Source organism: Manduca sexta, chromosome 8 (assembly GCF_014839805.1).
Source record: "Manduca sexta isolate Smith_Timp_Sample1 chromosome 8, JHU_Msex_v1.0, whole genome shotgun sequence".
NCBI lineage: Eukaryota > Metazoa > Arthropoda > Insecta > Lepidoptera > Sphingidae > Manduca > Manduca sexta.
Window position 1 is genome coordinate 6,191,183 of NC_051122.1, and position 21,898 is coordinate 6,213,080.

Consider the following 21,898-nt stretch of genomic DNA (forward strand, 5'->3'; position numbering starts at 1 on the left):
TAATATAAAGTCAAGAGCGGATATGTGATTTTTTTTTTTATAACATAATAATGCATCTTCAAACCTTTTTTAAATATAATAACATTATACATAAATTTATTATTATTTAGACTGCCTCGGTGGCGTAATTGTATTGCATGTCCGGTACAATAGCGCTCTGAGGTCCTGGGTTCGAATCCCGGGTCAGGCAAAGTGATATTTGGGTTTTTCTGCTCAGTATCAGCCCGGAGTCTGGAATTTGTGCCCGATATGGCGATAAGCTCGCCCCCTATCACATCATGGGACGGAACATACTTGGCGAAAAGTGGGTGCCCTAGTTGCGCCTCTGCATACCCCTTTTTTTTTTTTTTTTTTTTTTTTTTTACGTAGGTATACATATTCATACCAGCATACCCCTTCGGGGATAAAATGCGTGATGTTATGTATGTTATGTATAAATTTATTTACATTAATAGTGGTCAAAATTCGATCGTCGAATTTAATAACTTTTTCAATATAATATTATGAACTAATGTAAATACCAAAGGTGTACAAAGGTTTTTCATACACCAAAATTATTTATTTATACTTAAGTAATTAATTATTCTGATTATTATTAACACATGCGTATTTTAACATTATCCATTCTTGGATAAACATAATTTACATGTAAATTTAACAATTTCAATGAAAACATTCCAATTACAAAACAAAATAATTTTTCAAAAATACTTAAATATTCGAGTATTCTGCAAAGATAATTATTTATGTAAACACAAAATGATCTGGCCATACGAGTGTACATATTAATTGGACGAATCTGGTTGACAGCTAAATACAAATGATACCGCCGGTTTTAATGAACTACACAAACAAACACGAAAACGATAATTATACATTTATACATTTAAGGGTCCTTAAGGTCATATTAATAAATGATAAAATACTAAATTATCGCATATAATTTGAGTTAATTTTATTAAGAATTACACGAGTTGAAGCTTGAAAGCCTATGCGAACAGTATTATTGTTTTAAAAAGAAAAACTATTCAGTCACAATAAATTACATTATAAAGAAGGTTGCGTTCATATTTCTTCAATAAATACACTACACATTCCACTGGTGGTAGGTCTTTTATATGTAAGAGTCTGCCTGGGTAGGTACCACAATGTCTATTTTTGGCGCCAAACAGCAGTGTGTAGTCACTGTCGTGTTCCGGTTTGAAGGACATTGTAGCCAGTGTAACTACTGGACCATAATAAGACTTAACATCTCATGTCTTCTAGCGTGCGCAGTGGAATACCGAACAATACTTTGTAATTGAAGGGGGTGGATGGTGTTTCTACTGTTTATGGGCGGTCGTTTCGCGTACTATCAGGCAAACGGCAAGCTCGTCTTGTCATTCAGAGCAATAAAAAATACAACTCAGTTTCACTGTGTAGTGCGATATTGGCTGAGAGCATGTCAAATTAAACCGCACCGACTGCAATAAGCTACCTGTATTTCGGGAAACTATTAAACCCGGAAAACCTTTTTCACGGGCAAAAGTTAATATATTTTAAAAAACAAAGTCCCCGTCCTATCTGTCTGCTGTCTGAAACAAAAAACTTAGAATTTCCCCACTGATTTCGATTAAATTTGGTATGGAGATAGTTTAAGACCCTGGCAAGGACATAGGTTTTCTGTCCTGGATAATACATAGCGGGATTTTTATCCCGGACATCTTTTTCACGCGGCCGAAGACGCGAGCAACAACTAGTGCTTTATAATATATAGATTTTTTAAATTAACTTGATATAACGAGTTTTTAGTTGATTGTTCTTGAACGTCTTTGATAGTAAGAAGTATGTGATTATGTTTTTGCCAAAACAGATATGTTTTATTTTCAAATTGAACTTCATCAATATATTGTACGCAAAATTTTTCTGATTGACTATTAGCAAACTACTCCGTATTCATAACCAGATAAAACTATAAGTAAATAGCTTTAAACATTTTCGTAAATTCTGATACCGTTTGTAATCCCTCACTAATCCGCGTTGATATAATAGTCCTAGAGGCAGTTGGACCGCAAAACCCTTTTAACTCTGCCTTGCATTTCAAATAGAAAATTTCCCTGGCATTTTGTCGTACTCAAGATAATTTGGCTTCAGTATTTCTCAACACTCAACGTTATGTAGCCTCCAAATATGTTGTAATAAGTTATAGCACTTACTCGAGTATCTGTATGATAATGAAAATCTAGTTTTACTCGATTAATGTTTTGTTAATAATAATAATATCAGCCCTGTATTATATACTTACCTACTGCTGAGCACGGGCCTCCTCTACTACTGAGAGGGATTAGGCCATAGTCAACCACGCTGGCCTAGTGCGGATAGGTAGACTTCACACACCTTCGAAATTCCTATAGAGAACTTTTCAGATGTGCAGGTTTCCTCACGATGTTTTCCTTCACCGTTAAAGCCAACGATAAATTCACAAAGAATACACACATGATTTTTTAGAAAAGTCAGAGGTGTGTTGCCCTTGGGATTTGAACCTGCGGACATTCGTCTTGGCAGTCCGTTCCACACCCAACTAGGCTATCGCCGCTTCTTCAAATGTTTTGTTACTCGTCTCTATTCATCATCATCATCATCATCAGCTGTAGAAAGTCCACTGCTGCAAATGGACCTCCCCCAAAGATTTCCAGATCGATCTATTGGAATCGGCCCATCCAGCGATCTCGTGCAACTTTATTAGGTCATCTCTCCGACTCGTAGGTGGACGCGTGTCTAATATAAAATATGATTTGTATGCTCGTGGCTCTCATGATACTTTTTTATTAGAGAAGTTTAATAGGAGAAAAAAGTCGACAACAATTCGACCTAAATTGAATATTATTGTGTTATCAAACATGTATTCCATCCCATATGACAGAGGACGAGGCTATCGCCATATCGAACATAATTTCCAGACTATGAGCTGATATCAAGTGAAAAAAAAAATCACTGCTTTACTCTACTCGAGACCTCAGCACTGCAGTCGTACCTTAACACAACCAACAACAAAGTAGTAATACATTACGCAACATATGGTTAAAAATTGTTGTATATACATATACGGGTGTCCCAGAAAGTCTGATTGTTTTTAGCAAAAAAGTACAACTAATGAAAATTTTGTTGCAATAAAAAAATCTCGAATAAGTCTTCTACTTTTTAAAAAAGAAAACATTTAATTCAGAAAAATATTCATAACTCGAAAACTATGAAAAATCGCGGAACATACATGGGGGTGATTCGGATACCACAAAAGGATGCTCTATCTCTGTACCTCCGCTTGACACTACTTTCTGGGACACCCTGTATAATACAACAACATAAATATATTTCCAAAGCACAATATTTTAAAGAATATTTCATATAACCTATATCTAGAAATACCTAACTTAGATATAAAAGTCCAAATCTCGCGCATGCTCACATACTAATCCCCGAAGAATAATGTGAAACTAAGTACGTGCTTATCATGTATCAAAAAATCAATGCGCGAACGATGACACTTTACGACGTTTTTATGATGATGGCTCAAAACGCGGACTTCCAGTATCGATGGGCGATAAACCTCTGCTTATGAATTTTCCGTTATTTATCGCTTCTTTCTTTATTTATCTATTAAGTAGGGAAGTGGCAAGATTTTATCATATCACAAAAAGTGATTTTTCAGACACCATGATATAAAAACTATCTATCTATTCAAATAATCATTGGTGGTAGATCTCTCATCTGAGAGAGTCCGCCTGGGTAGATACTACCGCAATGTCTATTTCAGCCGCCAAGCCACTGCTGTGTTCCGGTTTGAAGAACATTGTAGCCAGTGCAACTGGACATAATAAGACTTAACATGTCATGTCTCAGAATGGCGAGCGCAGTGGCATACCAAACAATACTTTGTAATTCAAGGTGTTGGATGGTGTTTCTACTATTTATTGGCGATCATATAGCTTACCATCACCCGAACGGTAAGCTTGTCTCGTCAAAGCAATTAGAAAAAAACATTATTAATAGCTTCAACTATTGAGACATGAATATTTTTAACTGAATTAAGTAATTAAGTTTTATATTGTATGAAAATTATCATTACAAAGTATATAACATTATTTTTTAATAAAATGTGACACATTCTAACAAAATCAAATATTTACTCCGTATTTAATGAAATTAAAATAGCAAAGAATTAATGTAACAAAATTAATAAACTCGAACACATTGCAGATTACTTTGGATTAAGTTGAAGTAATAAAGAAAAGGTCTTACTGCTTAATTTAGTACAATTAAGGCATCAAATGCGACACATAAATTTACAAAGCTAGATTTAATGGTATGTGCTACTAATTCATTCGTATTACACACATAGAAAGATAACGTCAGCGTAGACAATTAACCTTGCCCTTGGGGACTACAGAAATTATTGCTTTATCAGGCGTATTGATTGAGAAATCTCGTTGATGAACTTAGGGACGAGATGAAGATGATGTCGATTGAATTTATTTATCTTTGATATGACATCGAGATATTCACTTTATTGTTTTCTAGGTTTTGCTTACGGGCTATGATCGCTTCAAAGACTTTGCTCCTAATAAAAATCCAGTATTTTTATAAAAAAATGTTTATGTAATATTACGTTAATCCACATTTATTTGGGTGCTAAATTTCATCTACCGTATTGACTTGATTGTAATTGCCTGCCTATCATATTCTACTAGGATATATGGTTACATTTATACCTAACTAAACCTTGCGACAAGCTTAGACTAATTGTCTCATATCAGATTATAGCACGTACGATTTGGGTCATTGGTCTATTTCTAGTATACATGACTTGTTATAATTAAGTCCTCAATCCAAATCTATGATAGAATTGGCCAGTATCTGAGAATTTAGCTCCGGATTTGCGTAAATTTACAGACTATATACTTAGTCTGGCCATAAATACTGTTACACTTAATTATAAAAAAATATTACATTTGAATTTCGAATCTGTCATTTTTATACGATTGTTCATTGTGTTTTCTCATTTTGGCGCCAATACATTGTAAAATATTTTGCGATATTAAAATGGTGTGGGGTGATAAAGAGAACCGAATCGCTGTGATAGCATTACACAAAGTAGGTATGGAGCCAAATGCAATTTTTAAAACTCTCCATACACTTGGTATTAGTAAAATGTTTGTGTACCGGGCTATTAATAGGTACAATGAGACCTCCTCTGTTTGTGACAGAAAAAGATCTGGCCGTCCACGTAGTGTTCGTACGAAAAAGGTGGTCAAAGCAGTAAGGGAAAGAATTCGAAGAAATCCTGTCCGAAAGCAAAAGATTTTATCTCGGGAAATGAAGATAGCACCTAGAACCATGTCGCGTATTTTAAAAGATGACTTAGGACTTGCAGCCTATAAGAGACGCACTGGCCATTTCTTAACTGATAATTTAAAGAAGAATAGGGTGGTAAAATCGAAACAACTACTGAAGCGGTACGCAAAGGGAGGTCACAGAAAAATTTTGTTTACGGATGAGAAAATTTTTACAATTGAGCAACATTTTAACAAACAAAATGACCGTATTTATGCTCAAAGCTCTAAGGAAGCTTCCCAATTAGTCGACAGAGTGCAACGTGGACATTATCCGACTTCAGTGATGGTTTGGTGGGGTGTTAGCTATGAAGGAGTGACTGAGCCATATTTTTGTGAAAAAGGTATCAAAACATCGGCACAAGTGTATCAAGATACCATTCTTGAGAAGGTAGTTAAGCCCCTTAACATCACCATGTTCAATAACCAAGTATGGTCCTTCCAGCAAGACTCGGCGCCGGGTCATAAAGCTCGGTCCACGCAGTCTTGGTTGGAATCGAACGTTTCGGACTTCATCAGAGCTGAAGACTGGCCGTCGTCTAGTCCCGATCTTAATCCGCTGGATTATGATTTGTGGTCAGTTTTAGAGAGTACAGCTTGCTCTAAACGCCATGATAATTTGGAGTCCCTAAAACAATCTATACGATTGGCAGTGAAGAATTTTCCCATGGAAAGAGTGCGTGCTTCTATTGATAACTGGCCTCATCGTTTAAAGGACTGTATTGCAGCCAATGGAGACCACTTCGAATAAGCTTTTTATATTTTTAATTGTTTTATATTTATGTATTAAACTGACACACTGTAAAAGTAATAAATGTTATTTGCAGTTAACAATTTTCCTTTTTTCTTTATTACAATATTTATGGCAAGACTAGGTATTATATGCCTCTTAAGCACGAGTAACTTAAATTTGAAAGCATTCTTAGAACCGTGAATTAGAAAAAAATGTAACATATAAAATGATTTTACCTAATGATCATATTCAACAACACCCACTTTTACCAGTAAATACGTAAAATCCTCAGCGAGACATCATCACCTAATCACTTGGTTCGGACATTCAAAAGATCTAAATACTATTGAATAAACACGTCCACAAACTAGTTGAACTAGTGTTTTCACGTCCTCACGCCTTTCCCGGACTTAATTGGGCTATCCCTTAACAAGAGCTTAAGCGATTTAGACGGGACTTTGTAACTCCCTCCAGTGTTTCACGTATCTTCGTTAACGAGGGTTTTGCCACGTCAACCATCCATCAGTCGGTTGTCTCACTTGCACCGACTGATTTCGACTTATCTGTAGCGTGACGTGTGACTTTAATTTACATTCACATTGCTATTAAGTGTTTGCAATATTTTGTTAAATATTGTGGTGTATAAAAATGGTTTATTATTATGAAAAATATATTTTATTTCTACGATCACATTACTATTTTCATCTTATTTAAATACAGGAAATAAACGGACTATACAAACATATCAATATAATAATAATTAGTCCCGCATTATATACTGTCCCACTGCTAGGCATGGGCTTTTCTACTACTGAGAGGGATTAGGCCTTGATCAACCACGCTGGTCTAATGCGGCTTAGCAGCCTTCATAGACCCTCGTTTTTTTTCTAGACAACTTAAACGGTATGCAGGTTTTCTCACGGTGTTATCCTTTAACGTCAAAGCAAACCATGATTTAAACATAAATTTAAGATAGTCAGAGGTGCGTTTTCTAGGAGTATGAAACCTAAGGAAATTCGTCTCGGCAGTTCGTTCCACTCCCAATTAGACTATAACCACTTTAGTTGTTCACAATTTATGAATATCGAAAATACTTACTATAAATTTCGTAAAAAATCAAAAGTCATGATTTGCCAACCTTATTTTTACGGCCGCTTCACTTATTACGAAATCTATTTGATAACTTGTTTGAAACATGCAGTCGCGCTCCATCAAATAGAGTGAAGCCTATTAAACTTTACTACCCAATTGAAAGAAAAACATTACTAACATTTTTGCTAAAACATTATTTTAGAGAATAATAGCAAGAACAATGGCGTTTACTACAACAATTAACATTTCCAGTCTTAAATTTTCACAACAAAACACAAATCGAGCGCTTGTTGGAAATACTCGAGGGAACAATTTATTCGTTAACTTCGACGTTCCGAATTGCAGATCCGTTGGTAACGTAAATTTTTGCACACGTTAGTTCAGTTTTATTTCACCGCGAGTGTACTTTACATCCAATTTGTATCCTTCGGCATATCGCTGCACCATTTGCCCGTCGGCCAATCCACACAATGTTTGCCCAACACGGTCTCCACTAGAAAACTCGTTTGCACCAATAGTAAAACCGATAGCTACTATCGGTTTTATAATAAATACCACCGGCCGACCTTGTGGACAAGGTGCATCTTTTATGTTACAACACAAAAGTCCTTTTTTAATATCCTTTTATTCGTTTAAAAGTGATGTTTGATCAGTATAGAATCTACGAATTCTATACTGATCATTTAATCTAAAGGTAAGTCAGCGTTTAGTTCAAATAATATTTATCTATTTACTATTGTAAAAGTGGTGGTTCGATTAATAGAGATAAAATCAACCCTAGCAGTAATAATGTTAAGTACTTTTATACTAAGACTAGATTAATTTTGAATCACAGTTTCGAATTTATAAGTCTGTTTATTTACCCAGCGAAATTCCTTCATCAGCGTTTACATTGATTAACATTCAATATATACGCTGCTATTTATATAAAGCGCATTTAATTATTCATTTTAAAACCAAAATCCCGCAAATCACAGTGCACATTATTATACTAACTAAGAAGATATAAAAAGAGTTACTCATTATACTTAAACTCCTTAATTACTGAAAGAATAAACGAAGACATTAATACTAAAAGCTGTTTAAATTCTTCGATAAATCTTACAACTCTTACAGTAACTTTAATTAAAGTTGTTAAAGCATTTTACGCTGATCTAACCATCGGAATTAAAAATCCCTTTATCTTTATACCTCTAGATATCGGCAAATCCGAACTCGAAACGTAAGTGCCGAAAACCATTTATTCCACATTGTTTCGTCTAAACGTATTTCCATACAAACATTTTAGCCTATATTTTTCTTTGGGGACAAAAACTACTAAAACAACAGTCACGTCGCAGATTGACTTTTTTCTGGCTGAATAACTTTCACGAACGCTATTTCACACTACTGTGTAAAGTTTCAAAGGCTCGCTTCGGAGATTACTGGATTTACTTACGCTGTACGTGACGGTAAAAATATTGAGCTCTTATTAGTTTCTCATCGACGATTTTGCGATTTGATTTTATAATTCTAAAATTGATATGAACTTATTTTATGCCTGTTAAATCTCCGTCATAAATTGTGTTCGGTAAAATTTCTTATTTCAAGTAATGTTTAGTTAACCTGTGCTTTATCTTACGATAACAATATTCTTGGTAGGGAATTTAAAACATTGAGCGTTTGACAGACCGAAGCAGTTCGTTGTTGATAGTCGTATTAGTTGCTTAAATATTTGTGAAATTATTTCTGTAGTCAATGATAGATTTTTTAATTTAAATCAAAATCCCTTCAGTTCCTAACTATACTATAATATTGTTATGACTGGAGTGAGGGTACTCTAACGGAACTCCATATAGGTAAACTATAAAGCATGATAGCACTATCTAACTAAAGCTACATCAGTTACAAATTGCAGAATGTTCACTATGGGGAAAGTTTTATGTTATATAACAATTTGTAACCATCAACCCCGAAATTGTTAATAAACAAAATTTATTATTATTTATCGCTTTTTTGTACATTGTGACACATTGTTTTGTGTTGTAATCGATGGTTGCAATATGATATTAATTAACTTTGATATACTTATTTTCTGACAAAATTATAACAATTAATATAATCAAATATTGCATGTTGCATGCATGAATGTCGAGACTACGCTAAAAGTCAAAATTAGAGGCCATTAGTGCTTCAAAGCACATAATTACCCATCAATTGAGTGAGTAACATGTCAATCCAGATATTATACTGAGCATAATAAAGCAAATTGCCTGGTAACAAATTCAGTATTTTACACATTTTACTATAGAAGCTGGTTTTGTCAGAAGAGGTCTATTGACTGGGCCGGTCCTACTAATATACCATGCCGATGTTTTTTAGATCATGTTGCGAGGTTTAAAGAAAAAAAAGGAAATATTTATTGCTGGCATTAAATCATAAAACACAAATCGATAAGAATGTCTATATATAAATATTTATGTTTCTTAAGATTACAATTAAAAAAAAATTGATAAAGCAAATATTAGCAACGACACATCGTATTCAGCTGGATGCTGCCTTGCCACGTTAGTAATACTGAAGCCCTGATGTTCGATGAGAAGTAAGTATGGTAAGGTAAATAATTTTATGTCAAATTATTTTATTTTATTTCATAAAAAATACCTAAATTTCTTCGCCTCCATTGGCAATTCCTATTACTTTGTTTTTAGGGCCTCACCCCCAAACACCGCCCTCCCACAAAAAAGCGGCATATTTTTTTAAATATTCTCATAATTAAATTATAAACACTTACCCCCTTATTCATAAACGTTTTTTATCTAAGGACGAAATAAAGCTGTGATAACAAGCTTGTTTCTCAGTGCCCAACGGCACTGAGAAACAGACATAGGGCCGTTGTGATTAGCTATTATTGTTGTATCTCAATATTAGCCAATCACAACGGCCCTATGTCTACGCACTGAGAAGACTGCCATGCCGTCAGCACTGAGAAACAGACTTGTTATCACAGCTTTACTCGGTCGTTAGATAAAAAACGTCTATGAATAAGGGGGATAATATATAGTATCAAGAATTAAGCATCATATTATCTTTTAATTTGCAACCTACAGTGTTGGACATTTCTTTATTAATGGGGAATATTTGGATAGTTTAGAATTTTAAAAAGGAATTATAATTATTTTTTAAATCCATTATTACTAATCTATGCTTATTCCCGATCGTAACTTGTGTATCTTCTAGCAGAGAACGAATGCTCAAGGCCATTTGCTCGGCGAGACGCCTTAAGTTTTGGAATCCCATGTATGCGTTTGGCAGCTTTTACCAAAAACATAATATTCGATTTGCAATTCAATATCAAAATACACATATAATATGCCTGTCAAAGCATATTGACGGTTTGCTATTAATGTTGCTATCAAAATGTTTTAGCTGTCATGTCACTAAAACATTTTGTTCTTGAAAAAAAATGATATTCACACAACTCTATCGTAAAGACTTGATAATGTTTTCATTATTAAAATAATTTATGGATAATGGAACTATAAAATATGAATTTATTTATTTTAAATGTATTTTTGTATGAATGATATATTTGCGACTTTCTTTCATACTTGAAAATGTACCTTAGATAGTTTAATTGGTGTCAACGAATATTTTACTATTATCTTATTATTTTCCGCGTATGTTAATTGGAAATATAAAATTGATGGGTAATGCTAGCTGTGTGTGATAAACTCAGCACTTTGTTATAATGGAACATAATAATATAATTGGTAATTAAATATTATTATCAGATATTAAACAGTTAATTAAAATGTTATGCCAATTGCGAGCCATATGCTTAGAGTGTGATTCCCAGACCTGAACATCGAACCTAGGGCCCGATTGCACATTTTTACTATATTACACAACAGCAAGTTATTATTAAGTTAATTACATTACGACATACAAAAATAACCTTGAACTGAAAAAACAAAAGTTGCATATTAAAAGCATAATTTCTTATCAAACCTTTTACATAATGTATATAAAGAATATTCTTTATGTTATACTCGCTCATTGCTATTATATTAAAGGAAGTAACCGATAGACGATACCGAATAACTAACTCAAACATATTGCATAAATTCAAAATCTCATTCTTGAGATAAATAAATCAACATTGATTTTAAAGTAAATAAAGCACAGTCCACAATGCGTCACCCACATCGCGCCCTTATTTACTCCGAACACACTTATCAATCTTCATAACTTGTGATCTCGTAATATTGCTCCATAAATCATTGCCAAGCGAACTTTTAACTAAAGTTATACTATCAGAATTTTTAATATAATCATGACAAATAGATAAAGTTTTAATAAACGAAGAACAAATTGGTACCGACTCATCGTACAATCATTTTCGCTGTTTGAAAGAAGAGGTTAATGTTATTGGCAGCTGTCAAAATGATGTACGGCGTCCATGTTGTTCGGAAGCTCCGCCTTTGGGCCCTGTTCAATCAAACGCTCAGGGTCAATGTCAAGCATCGACTAAACCCCGTGGAAATAATAAATTGACTTAACGATTATGACGAAACTCGGTAACTATAAATATTCGTATCAGAAACTACGTGAGTTACGCAATCGTGTGGTATTGTATAAAAAAATGTATTCTTTCTTCGTCTATTGAGTTCTTTGACATAAATAGCCTTTTTTTACGATTTAGCAATTTATTGTCTATTAAATAAAATATATAATATAAACACACGTAGATAAACATATGATTTTCACGATTTAAATTTAAAAGTCGAGAATAAATACGATGATAAAATAAAATAACTCAGATAGGATTTGAAATAAATAAAAACTAGTTCCGATCAACATAGTTTCTCAAAGGCTGAGAGATAAATTTCCCGATGCCTCATAAAGCAAATAACTGATGGAAGTTAGTATGTTCAAGCATCGATATCACGTTATTACTAAAGTCAGACATGCTATATCAAATATCGCGAAAGTTATTTACTACATTTTGCTGGAAGTAATAAATATCTGGATTTTCCAACGCGTTTATTGACAAACCGGGGGAGCTAGGGGCTTTTCGCTGCGACCCCACTGCGGAACTATGTGTTCAGAATATTGTTCCATAGGTTCTTAACATTTGCACCTATTTGTAGCACGTATTTGTTCCAGCGAAATATGAAGTGACTGGGCGTATTAACTTTAACGACGTCTACTTGTAAGTAATGTAGTAATACTTCCATTTTTCTTTCGAATAATTTTACTATTATATGAAAAGTTTAATAATTCCTATTACTCGTCAAATGGCCCAACCTAATGTTTGCGTAGCTCTCCAATATACGGTAACACTGTCAGTTTTCTGTCAAATATTAAGTGGAGTAGTAACAAAGATAATTGTTTGTATTGTGAAGAAATAACAGTTTTTGTGATGTTTATCAATAAAGATATCTTTTATATTGGCTGAAATATTTTCTCCAAACAATAATAACTTCACAGTTACGGATTTCGACAATCTAAACATTATATCTTACTATCTTTTGCTCGCGGCTTCGCCCACGTTAAGGAGTTTTCCGAGATAAGTTTTTTTTTTCGACTTACTTGATATGTATCGTTATATTATGACCAAATTACACAAAATCGTTATAAATTGTAGCCTTTATATTATTCTGATATATACCCAATATGACTGTAATTCAAATCCGTCCAGTAGTTTTTTCGTGAAAAAGGAACAAATACATCCATACATCCATCCTCACAAACTTTCGCATTTATATTAGTAAGATTTGTTAGTACTACTTTTGTATAATTAAAACACATTCTGCTAATATACAATAGGATTACTCTCCTACTTTTAGTTTATTAATTGGTAAATTTCGTAACTGATACTTTAAAATATTTTGATAATAAATTTGGTATCTAATTAAACACGACATAGCCCTAAAAGGGTCCTTATAAAAATATCAAGAAGTACAATGTAAAAGAAAAGGGTCCGACAATCAAGACTGACTCAAAGGTCGCATTAAAGGGCAAGACAAGATTGATAGATCTGACGAGAATCGAAAGACTTTTCTGGAAAAGGGATAACTCAATTTTTATTTATCCCACAATTAATCAGGATAACCTTGAGATGTATTGCTTTCGTGTATGTGTGTGTGTGTAGTATGGATCCATGTAATCAAAGTCCTTCTAAAAGACATGCCGGCGTTATTCTGTCCTAAATCTAATTAAGTTCCTATTGAAATCTATATTACTATCATATTTTGGCACGAGGCTATACTAGAGAATTATAATGTTGGTTAGCGCCAGATATTGTTTCCTACGATGTCAGAATTATACCGGCCTGTCTCACTGTATGTTCTCGGACTAAACCACCGCAACAACGGATTTGTCATCCAACGCTTTCCAGTCCAGTTCCTGCAAAATATAATTATGGTAGCTTCCTCCCATAACCTGCCTAACTCTGTTTCATTAAACCGTATACCAGCATATTCATTATAATATGCAATATTTTTCGTAATGTATGGTAAATTTAAACAAAAGTTACATTGTAGCCAGTGTAATGGACACAACAAGGAAGGATCTCAGGATGGCGAGCGCAGTGGAATACCAAAAAATACTTTGTAATTCAATGTCTTGGATGGTGTTTCTACTGTTTATCGCTATCATCAGGCGAACGGCAAGCTCGTTACGTTAGTAAAAACAATAAATAAACACCATAATATCCAAAATCTTTGCAACAATGAAATTAAATGTGTAAAATTAGGTATTGCCTTTCTCGCTACCAAAGTCCCTGAAACAAGGTATGACCTGCGTACGAGTTAGCGTTATTTAAAAAAACACTATTTTTTCCTATTGGAGCAAATTACCTTGATAAAAAGAAACTTATGTGTTAATTCATAACATACTCCACACATATGTCAAATTTTATTCAGTTCAGTTGTTTCTGCGTTTACTTCTAACATATTTTTTTTTCAAACTTTCGCATCTATAATATCAGAAGTAAGATATAATACATGTTGTTGACATTGTACTTTATTTCTCTCTCAAGTTTACAACTCGACGTAAGTACGCGCAAGAGAAGCTTACATTGAAACTACGATTCCGTATTCAGTAGTTTGCTATACATCCGATCAAGTGTGCCAAGCTAATGTGTTTACAGCATCAGTTACTTTAACAGTCTAAGCGCTATCAATATTGTTTTTACAAGAGGATAGAGATGTCTAAACAATAGCATTTGCATATAAGATGGCTTCAGATTTACACGACGTACATTTGCTGGTCTACACAAATTATAGTATAGTACTTATATTCTATGGCATACTGTACCTAATACATATTGTATATCTAACTTTATGTCGATTAGAAACGTTGACTATAGAAAAAATTCTCCTCCCTACGACTTGGGGTCTTTCAAACGGTGTGTGAAGAAGCAATTAAGCAGGCCGGCATAACTGCCGACCATCCGAGGATATTTATCTCTTGCCGGTCGAATTTTTTTAGGCATCTCTTCAGTTACCATCAGGTGCAGTGTAGTATCAGCCGTGCTCTCGAAGAAAAGAAAATAGACTTGTCAATATTCCCAACAGGCATAACCTTAAAACTCTGAGCAAAATGCTGACAATTGTGCTATTACTATCAAACTAGTTAATTTTGAATTGTTAATTTAAGAAGAAACAACTTTTCAGGTACAAACTGACAACAGTTGTCAAACAATTATTTTTGTGGCATTACGCTACGAATGAGAATCCCTTCATGTTTCGTCACATCCAAAAACGCTTTTATCATTAAATTTCGGTTTTCGAAAGAACAATATTATCCGGCAATACTAGCTATGACTCGTTTCATGCGACGTGAATCAGCTGACAGATTAAAGCAAAAAAGATTTTGGAGGACAAAAACTATTTATTATAAGCGACATTCTGGCGTCAAATCTCCTAGGAATATTATTTTCGGCATCGATATATATTTTATTTTTTATTTTTGGTTCACAAAACTGGGTACAATATTAATTTTAAAACATATAAAGTAGTACATGCGATAATAGGGTACGTAGCAATAACATTGTGCCCTTCTAGATGTGAACACTACATGCGAAATGGGCTTGCGTTTACTTAAACAAGTCAATCAAAATACTGATTAGATTTGTAATTAGTGATAGTATCATTGCTTAGACTCTAAAGTCCATATAATACACGATATATAAGTACTACGTACTAGATCTGGCGTTCCGAACACTCATTGTGTTCAACTCAACTGTACTGCAATCCGTACACCTGACTTTAGTATGATTTCAGCATTGGCAGCGTGTGTTTATGTACGGAGTGGAGCTCATAATTTAAGAACTCGAGTCTTAGTGTTTACACCTGGATGTGAATGGAAAATATTAGTCAAATAAGTAAAACTATGTCTTGTACAAGTGAATAAAAAGGTTATAACAGTGACGTTTTGGTTGCCATTTTAGTCCAGATTTTGAACAAATTATTTATATGGACGTTCGTGTCTATAGAATGTACGTCAATGTTTTCGGTGATATGATATTTATATCTATTATATAGTGTCCATGATATATACGTAGGTAGACCCTGTATGAAGATTTATACAAGCTACGTAGATTTATTTATAACCGAGAACTAAATGTGTACTAGTTCGTGTTAATCGGAAAAAATAGAACAGATCTGTATTCCCCTTTAGATAACTCTATCGTTCGAACATGACGCCCTAGATCTATGTTCAGACACCCCTCGCATATGCAAATACAGTTTCTGCCACAAATATTTGCTCGCCCAATGCAAAGCTGAGTAATTCAATATAGATTTTAAGTTTTATCCTCTTAAGTTTCACCTTTGCATAACTCTTTTAGGTTTATAATACTCTTCTATTGAAATGCTTTTTATTCTGTAGCAAAAATAAAATTTAGAATTTATTTATTTACAAATCATAGCACTTACATTATGTGGGTTATTACAACTGCGTTAAGATGCGCACTAAGTTTAGAACTTGTATCGCACATCCTTTACAAACCAGGAACAATAATTAGATTTGTCAGACTCTAGTTCGAAATCTCAAAGTTACAAAAAAGAAAACAAATAACAATAAAAATAATGATAACTACAAAATTCTCTATAAAGAATGAACTACTAAACTAAAACAGCACGAATTTCCTATTTACTGTTAACATCTAGAAAAATATAATATGACTATAAACTCTTAAAATTAATTACATAACCAAAATATATTATTATAAATGTATTTATAATTAACATTTCAAATATCTTGTTACGTCTTTAAACCTTATGTTATTTGAAATGAATTATAGTTTTAATTCCATATGAAAAATCATTAATATACACATATAGACAAACATGGCACATTTATCACTGAAGTGGTAAACAGAAGTGCAACCAGATACCCACTTCGCCATGTCTGTTTCGTGTCACTATGTGATAGAAGGCGAGTCTATCGCCATATCGGGCACAAATTCCTGACTTCGGGTCGAGCAAAAAAAAAAACTAATATCATTATACCCGACTCGGGATTCGTATCCAGGACCTCAGAGCCGTGTCGTACCGTGTACGCAATACAACTTCGCCACCAAGTCAGTCGAAAATTCAATCATGTCACACGTAAATACTTGTGAAACAGAATATTGTCAAACAAAGTCGGTTTATCATTTAACTATTCAATTAAGAGCGAGAATCCAGTAAGCGTGTTTAAAGTTTAACTAGTTCCCATACCGCGTCAACCCACGTTAATAGTAATATATTGAACTATTTTTGCTACCGGTAACTGTGGAATTATAAATGTAAATTGTATATTTTACAGTATTTTGATTTAACCTTTAAGAGATTCTATGTTAGCATAATATTATAGTAGGACTGCTCATAATCTATTTGATACTTTATTTGGTAATTTTTGGTAACGTTTAGCGGGTAGATGAATAAAAGTAAGTTGTTTCGCGTAAATGCTTTTATTGTTTGCGCTTTGCGTTAAATTACTTTAAAACCTCGTACAAAGAACTTCTTGCATTTTAGGCTTAATTTAAATGAAGATTAAAAAAAACATTTTCTACAGTAATTGTGGGACTAATACAAATAAATGTACGTATTGATTGAATAATGTAGTTACGCTATGGTACTGTTCGCAAGCGGAACATAATATAAGTGCCCTACATGGATGTAGCATTAACAGAAACTTGATTACAGCATTCCGAAAACAGACCCTATTCAACGCTCATGCTCAAGAGGGCATGCCAATAATACGATCGCTCCATCATGACCAACTTAAAGTTAGTCCGAACTGCAATGCCATTGTTTCTGGGGACTTGCACGTAATCAGATATGAAGAGGAGAAATCGTGCCTAACTTCAAACTGCACATAATTGACAGTTGTCACGTGCAATATCACTTTACTTTCCTTTTTACTTTACTAATATCATAAAAGCGAAAGTTTGTGAAGATATTTCGGTGTTATAAGTTAAGTTAAGTTATTAAGTTAAAGTAAAAACTCCTAAATGGATTTAACTGAAATTCAATACAAAAATAGATTAACTTCTAAATTTATATACAATCTATTTTTGTCCCGGAAATTTTGACATTATACTGGGTAAATACCTGAGGTAAATACTTTCACGCGAGAACCGCAAGCATCGACAAGTACAACGTAATTTGAACTATATAGGTACTTAATACAACTGATATTTCGTTAACAGGAAAATGGACCTTGACATTGGCAAATAGGAATGTCAAGTTGATGGAAATTTATGTGCTGTCACGTCCCGTGTCCGTGAAAGTAGGCACAGATGTCCAGGATATGTCTGTTATTACCCTCTTTGGGAGCACCTACTTCTAAATATGCGGGCATGTCTTTTATTTTCTCGTTTGACCTCGGTTCCGCTATTATTAAATCTCAAGACGGGGTAAGCTTCGGTTGCATGAACTCCGGACTATACCTTTGAATTTCCTATCACTCCTAAATATTTTTAAGACTGTGGTACCCTTTTAAAGCCTTATAAAATATTAACTGTTATTTTTATGTATAACAGTTAGTGTTTTGTTAATTAAAACAAAATATTCACTTTTTAGTATATCTAATAAAATATAGCCAAGTTAATGATTCATTATGATAACTCCTATAGAATTGTAAAAAAAATCGTATCTAAAAAGCGAACGATTTTACCAAAGCCCCCTAAAGAGAATTTTTCTGTGTGCAAAATTTATAAAATCCAATCGGATTTAGAGTTGGAGAATTTTATAGGTGTATTTTGGTATGCAAAGAACGTAGTTTCCATCAGTTTGACTGAAATATTTTATCTTCAATATTTATTCAATACAAGCCCAGTTTTTACCTGTCAGTGGTTATATAACAAAAAATATCTAAAAACTTATCAGTATTTACCTACTCTAAAATGCAAATACAAATGAAACTGTTTGATATAAAAACTATCACAGCTAAAAAATAAAACAGTTCATTTCAGAAAAACTTAAAATATTTTCAATTAAACTCCAGATTGGAATTGGCATTTACTAAGTTTGTTAGCGAACTGAATGCTATTTCGACTTTGTACGGAACTTTAATTATTTAATGCGCACTACGGTTTATTTATAGTTTATGTCTATGAGATAAACTTAATTGGTTTAATCTCGATTTTATACAAGAAATGTATAGAGAACTAATTTTATTTGCGTGAAGCTGAGAATTTTAAATGAAATTTGGGTTAAAGTAAATCGTCAAAGTTGTGATGTATACAATCGTTAGCCTAAATAGAAAGAAATATATTTAGTTCTCCTAGTACAGTATTTAGTGGTGATAATATTTTTATTTAAAAAAAAAGTATTATTACAACGAAAATTTATATCTTAGATTCTATAACTTTCACTATTCACGCGCCTGCCAACGTATGTTCTTAACATTAAACTGACAGTAAAATAACTAGGCCTAAAATATTATACTATATATAGAATTTCTATTGTCACAACCCTACCTAAACACTTATTTCTTTTTCCAGGGCTGTCAGCAGGTGGCACCGACAACATTGAAGACTCAACAGTAACGACAACGGTCGACATCGGCAACACTACTCTGCCCACAGAGAGCATCGGGCAGCCCTACTTCGACAACAGTACAAAACGGGAGTATACCGCAGCGGTCGGGCAGCCGGCTTATCTGCATTGTCGCGTGAAAAATCTCGCCGATCGGGCGGTAAGTCGCTTTTGTTTTGTCAACATCAGGGTTTTGATTGGCCATAAATTAAAACCAACATTCGGTATTGGTTGCTATCAGAGTCGAAACGCGCGTGGGAAGTTAGTAAAGATAATTCGTATTATTATTGAAATACTATGCTTCTATTCGATGAAAGAGATGCTCACTTGAACACTATTTTTAGAGTTTCGTACTTCAAAAAGAAACTGTTATATCACTTTGTTGTTTTTTATGTTCATGTGTTTTTCAAGACTCTCTTTCTCAGAAACGCGGAGAGGTATCAAGTTGAAAGTTATGTCAAATACTCGAGTCTATAGTCACTTGATGCTATGAAAAAAAATGAATTTATAAATCAACGCGATCAAAACATGTGACCGTTCATTCTTATATTTTCGAGCAATGTCTTTCAGCACATGTAAAAGAAACAATATGAAAACAGTAAATAATTGTACTTTAATAACAATAAAGTTTGTTTGTATGAAATATATATGATAAATATATATGAGATTACTACCACCATATTTAAATGCAACGGTTATTTCAGTTTTTAAGTCTTTCGACCAAATGGCTACACTCGGGAGTATAGCATCCGAGGCGGCATTGGACTGAAAAAGGTAGTTTTTACAGAACGGTGCGACTTCAACTCGGACTTGTCCATTTTTTGGATCATTACAGTAGATTAAAAAATTGTTACGTAACCTATCTGGAATACAAATTTGACTTGAAATAATGCGTCTTTATAAACGAATAATGTAATATTTAAGTGTAAATTACTTCTAATTTTAATCCCACTGACGCTCTATTTATAAGGTTTAACCATCCAAAATGTTCCCAATTCCGAACCTCACACCCCTACACACTAACCGACACAGTAATTACCCACATTATCGAAAACCGCGTTGCGTCTACGTCGCGTAGAGAAACTTTACAAGAAACGCTTAGATAAGGGAAAGTCATTTATTTTCTTGAAAAATGGACGTTCAACGGTTACGTATGGTCGATATGTCATTAAAATAAATGGTAAAGGACAATTGTGGCACGTTAGAGATATTTCCTTGTTAACCTGATTGATTAATGTTTTTACAATACAGGTTACATAGTTGATTTACTTTAAAACTAACTTTTGATACAAATTACTATTTTTTGAGTTAAGGAGAATTTAAAGGATTAAAAAATAATAAATCAAGAATAATATAGAAAGATTGTGAGTAGCTACGTATAAATAAGCTTGTGTTTATCCGGTATTAGGGCGGCATAATAGTGTCAATTGGAATAAACAATTGCTAAAATCTAGTTTGTTACAATCTCACAATGTTAACGATTTCTGTTTAATTAGTATTAAATTAAATTCCAAAAAGAAACGTTAATATTTGAAAATAAAATTATTAAATAACTGTTACTAAAACTCGCAACTAGAACGAGCTAGTTCAAATAAATTAAACTGAATCTATTTACTGGACTGAAATATTACTTCTGTAAATAAGAACACTTCGCGTTTGACAAAACATCTTGACCTTTTCTGACGTAAAATATTTTCTTACTTGATTTACAAAAGCGAGAGGAGCTTAACAATACATTATTTCCAGTCATTTATTAAGAAACAAAACCGTCTTGTTCGAATTTTAAATATTGGACGTTTATTTTTAAAATTACTTAAGTAAACAAAGGGCTTTTATAATTTTGTGTATTTCGTTCATTATTTTGATGTATAATTAGGAACAAGCGATATTGTTTCGTGCTCTCTTAAGTTTTATAAGAAAGATCTTCAAGATTAACAAACTTAACAGAACCTAACGGTAAAAGTTAAACTTGCAACACGGCGTATCATTAAATTCTAATAACTTTTAGATACACCTGGGGTTATACATACTTTTTAAATTAAAATGTCATCTACCGCAACACATTAATGTCGAAATCTTGTTTTTAGTGGTCAGTTTGAGTTTTAAGGTCTGTGCAGACGGTGCGTTTTACGTGATGACGTTTAAATCCAATAACTGAAACGAGTAATGGATAAATTTAAATATAGTTTACTTTTTACTGATGCTAGGTTTCTCATATGTGAGAGTCCGCTTGGGTAGGTAACAAGAACGTCTATTTCCGCCGCCAAACAGAAGTGTGTAGTCACTGCTATGTTCCAGTTTAAAGAACATTACTGCCAGTGTAACTACAGGACATAATAAGACTCAGGACTGTCTCAGGATGGCGAGCGCAGTGAATACCAAACAATACTTTGTAATTTAAAGTGTGGTATGGTGTTTCTACTGTTTATGGGCGGTCGTATCGCTTACCATCAGGCAAACAACAAGCTTGTCTTGTCATTTAAGGCATGTCATTTAAAAAAATACACATGTGCGTGTTAAAAACACAGCTGGCACGCATATCAAAAACTCACTTTGTTACTTGTTATTCGTAAACGCGCCGTCTGCATAAATTTAGAATTAAAACATTCTGATTTTAAGACAACTTAATACTTTGTATTATTTTAGAATCGATGGCATGAGTCGTTTCATACTTTAGCTATTAAACGTGA

At 33.5% G+C, this 21,898-nt stretch overlaps 1 protein-coding gene across 1 annotated transcript in view; it reads left to right on the top strand.

The window, feature by feature from the left end:
* Window positions 1-21,898, top strand: part of LOC115446735 (hemicentin-2) — a 107,052-nt gene that overhangs the window by 57,790 nt on the left and 27,364 nt on the right. The window contains exon 3 of the mRNA XM_030173509.2: window positions 19,175-19,368. Coding sequence (XP_030029369.1) covers window positions 19,175-19,368 — 194 coding nt within the window. The remainder of the gene's footprint in view (window positions 1-19,174; window positions 19,369-21,898) is intronic.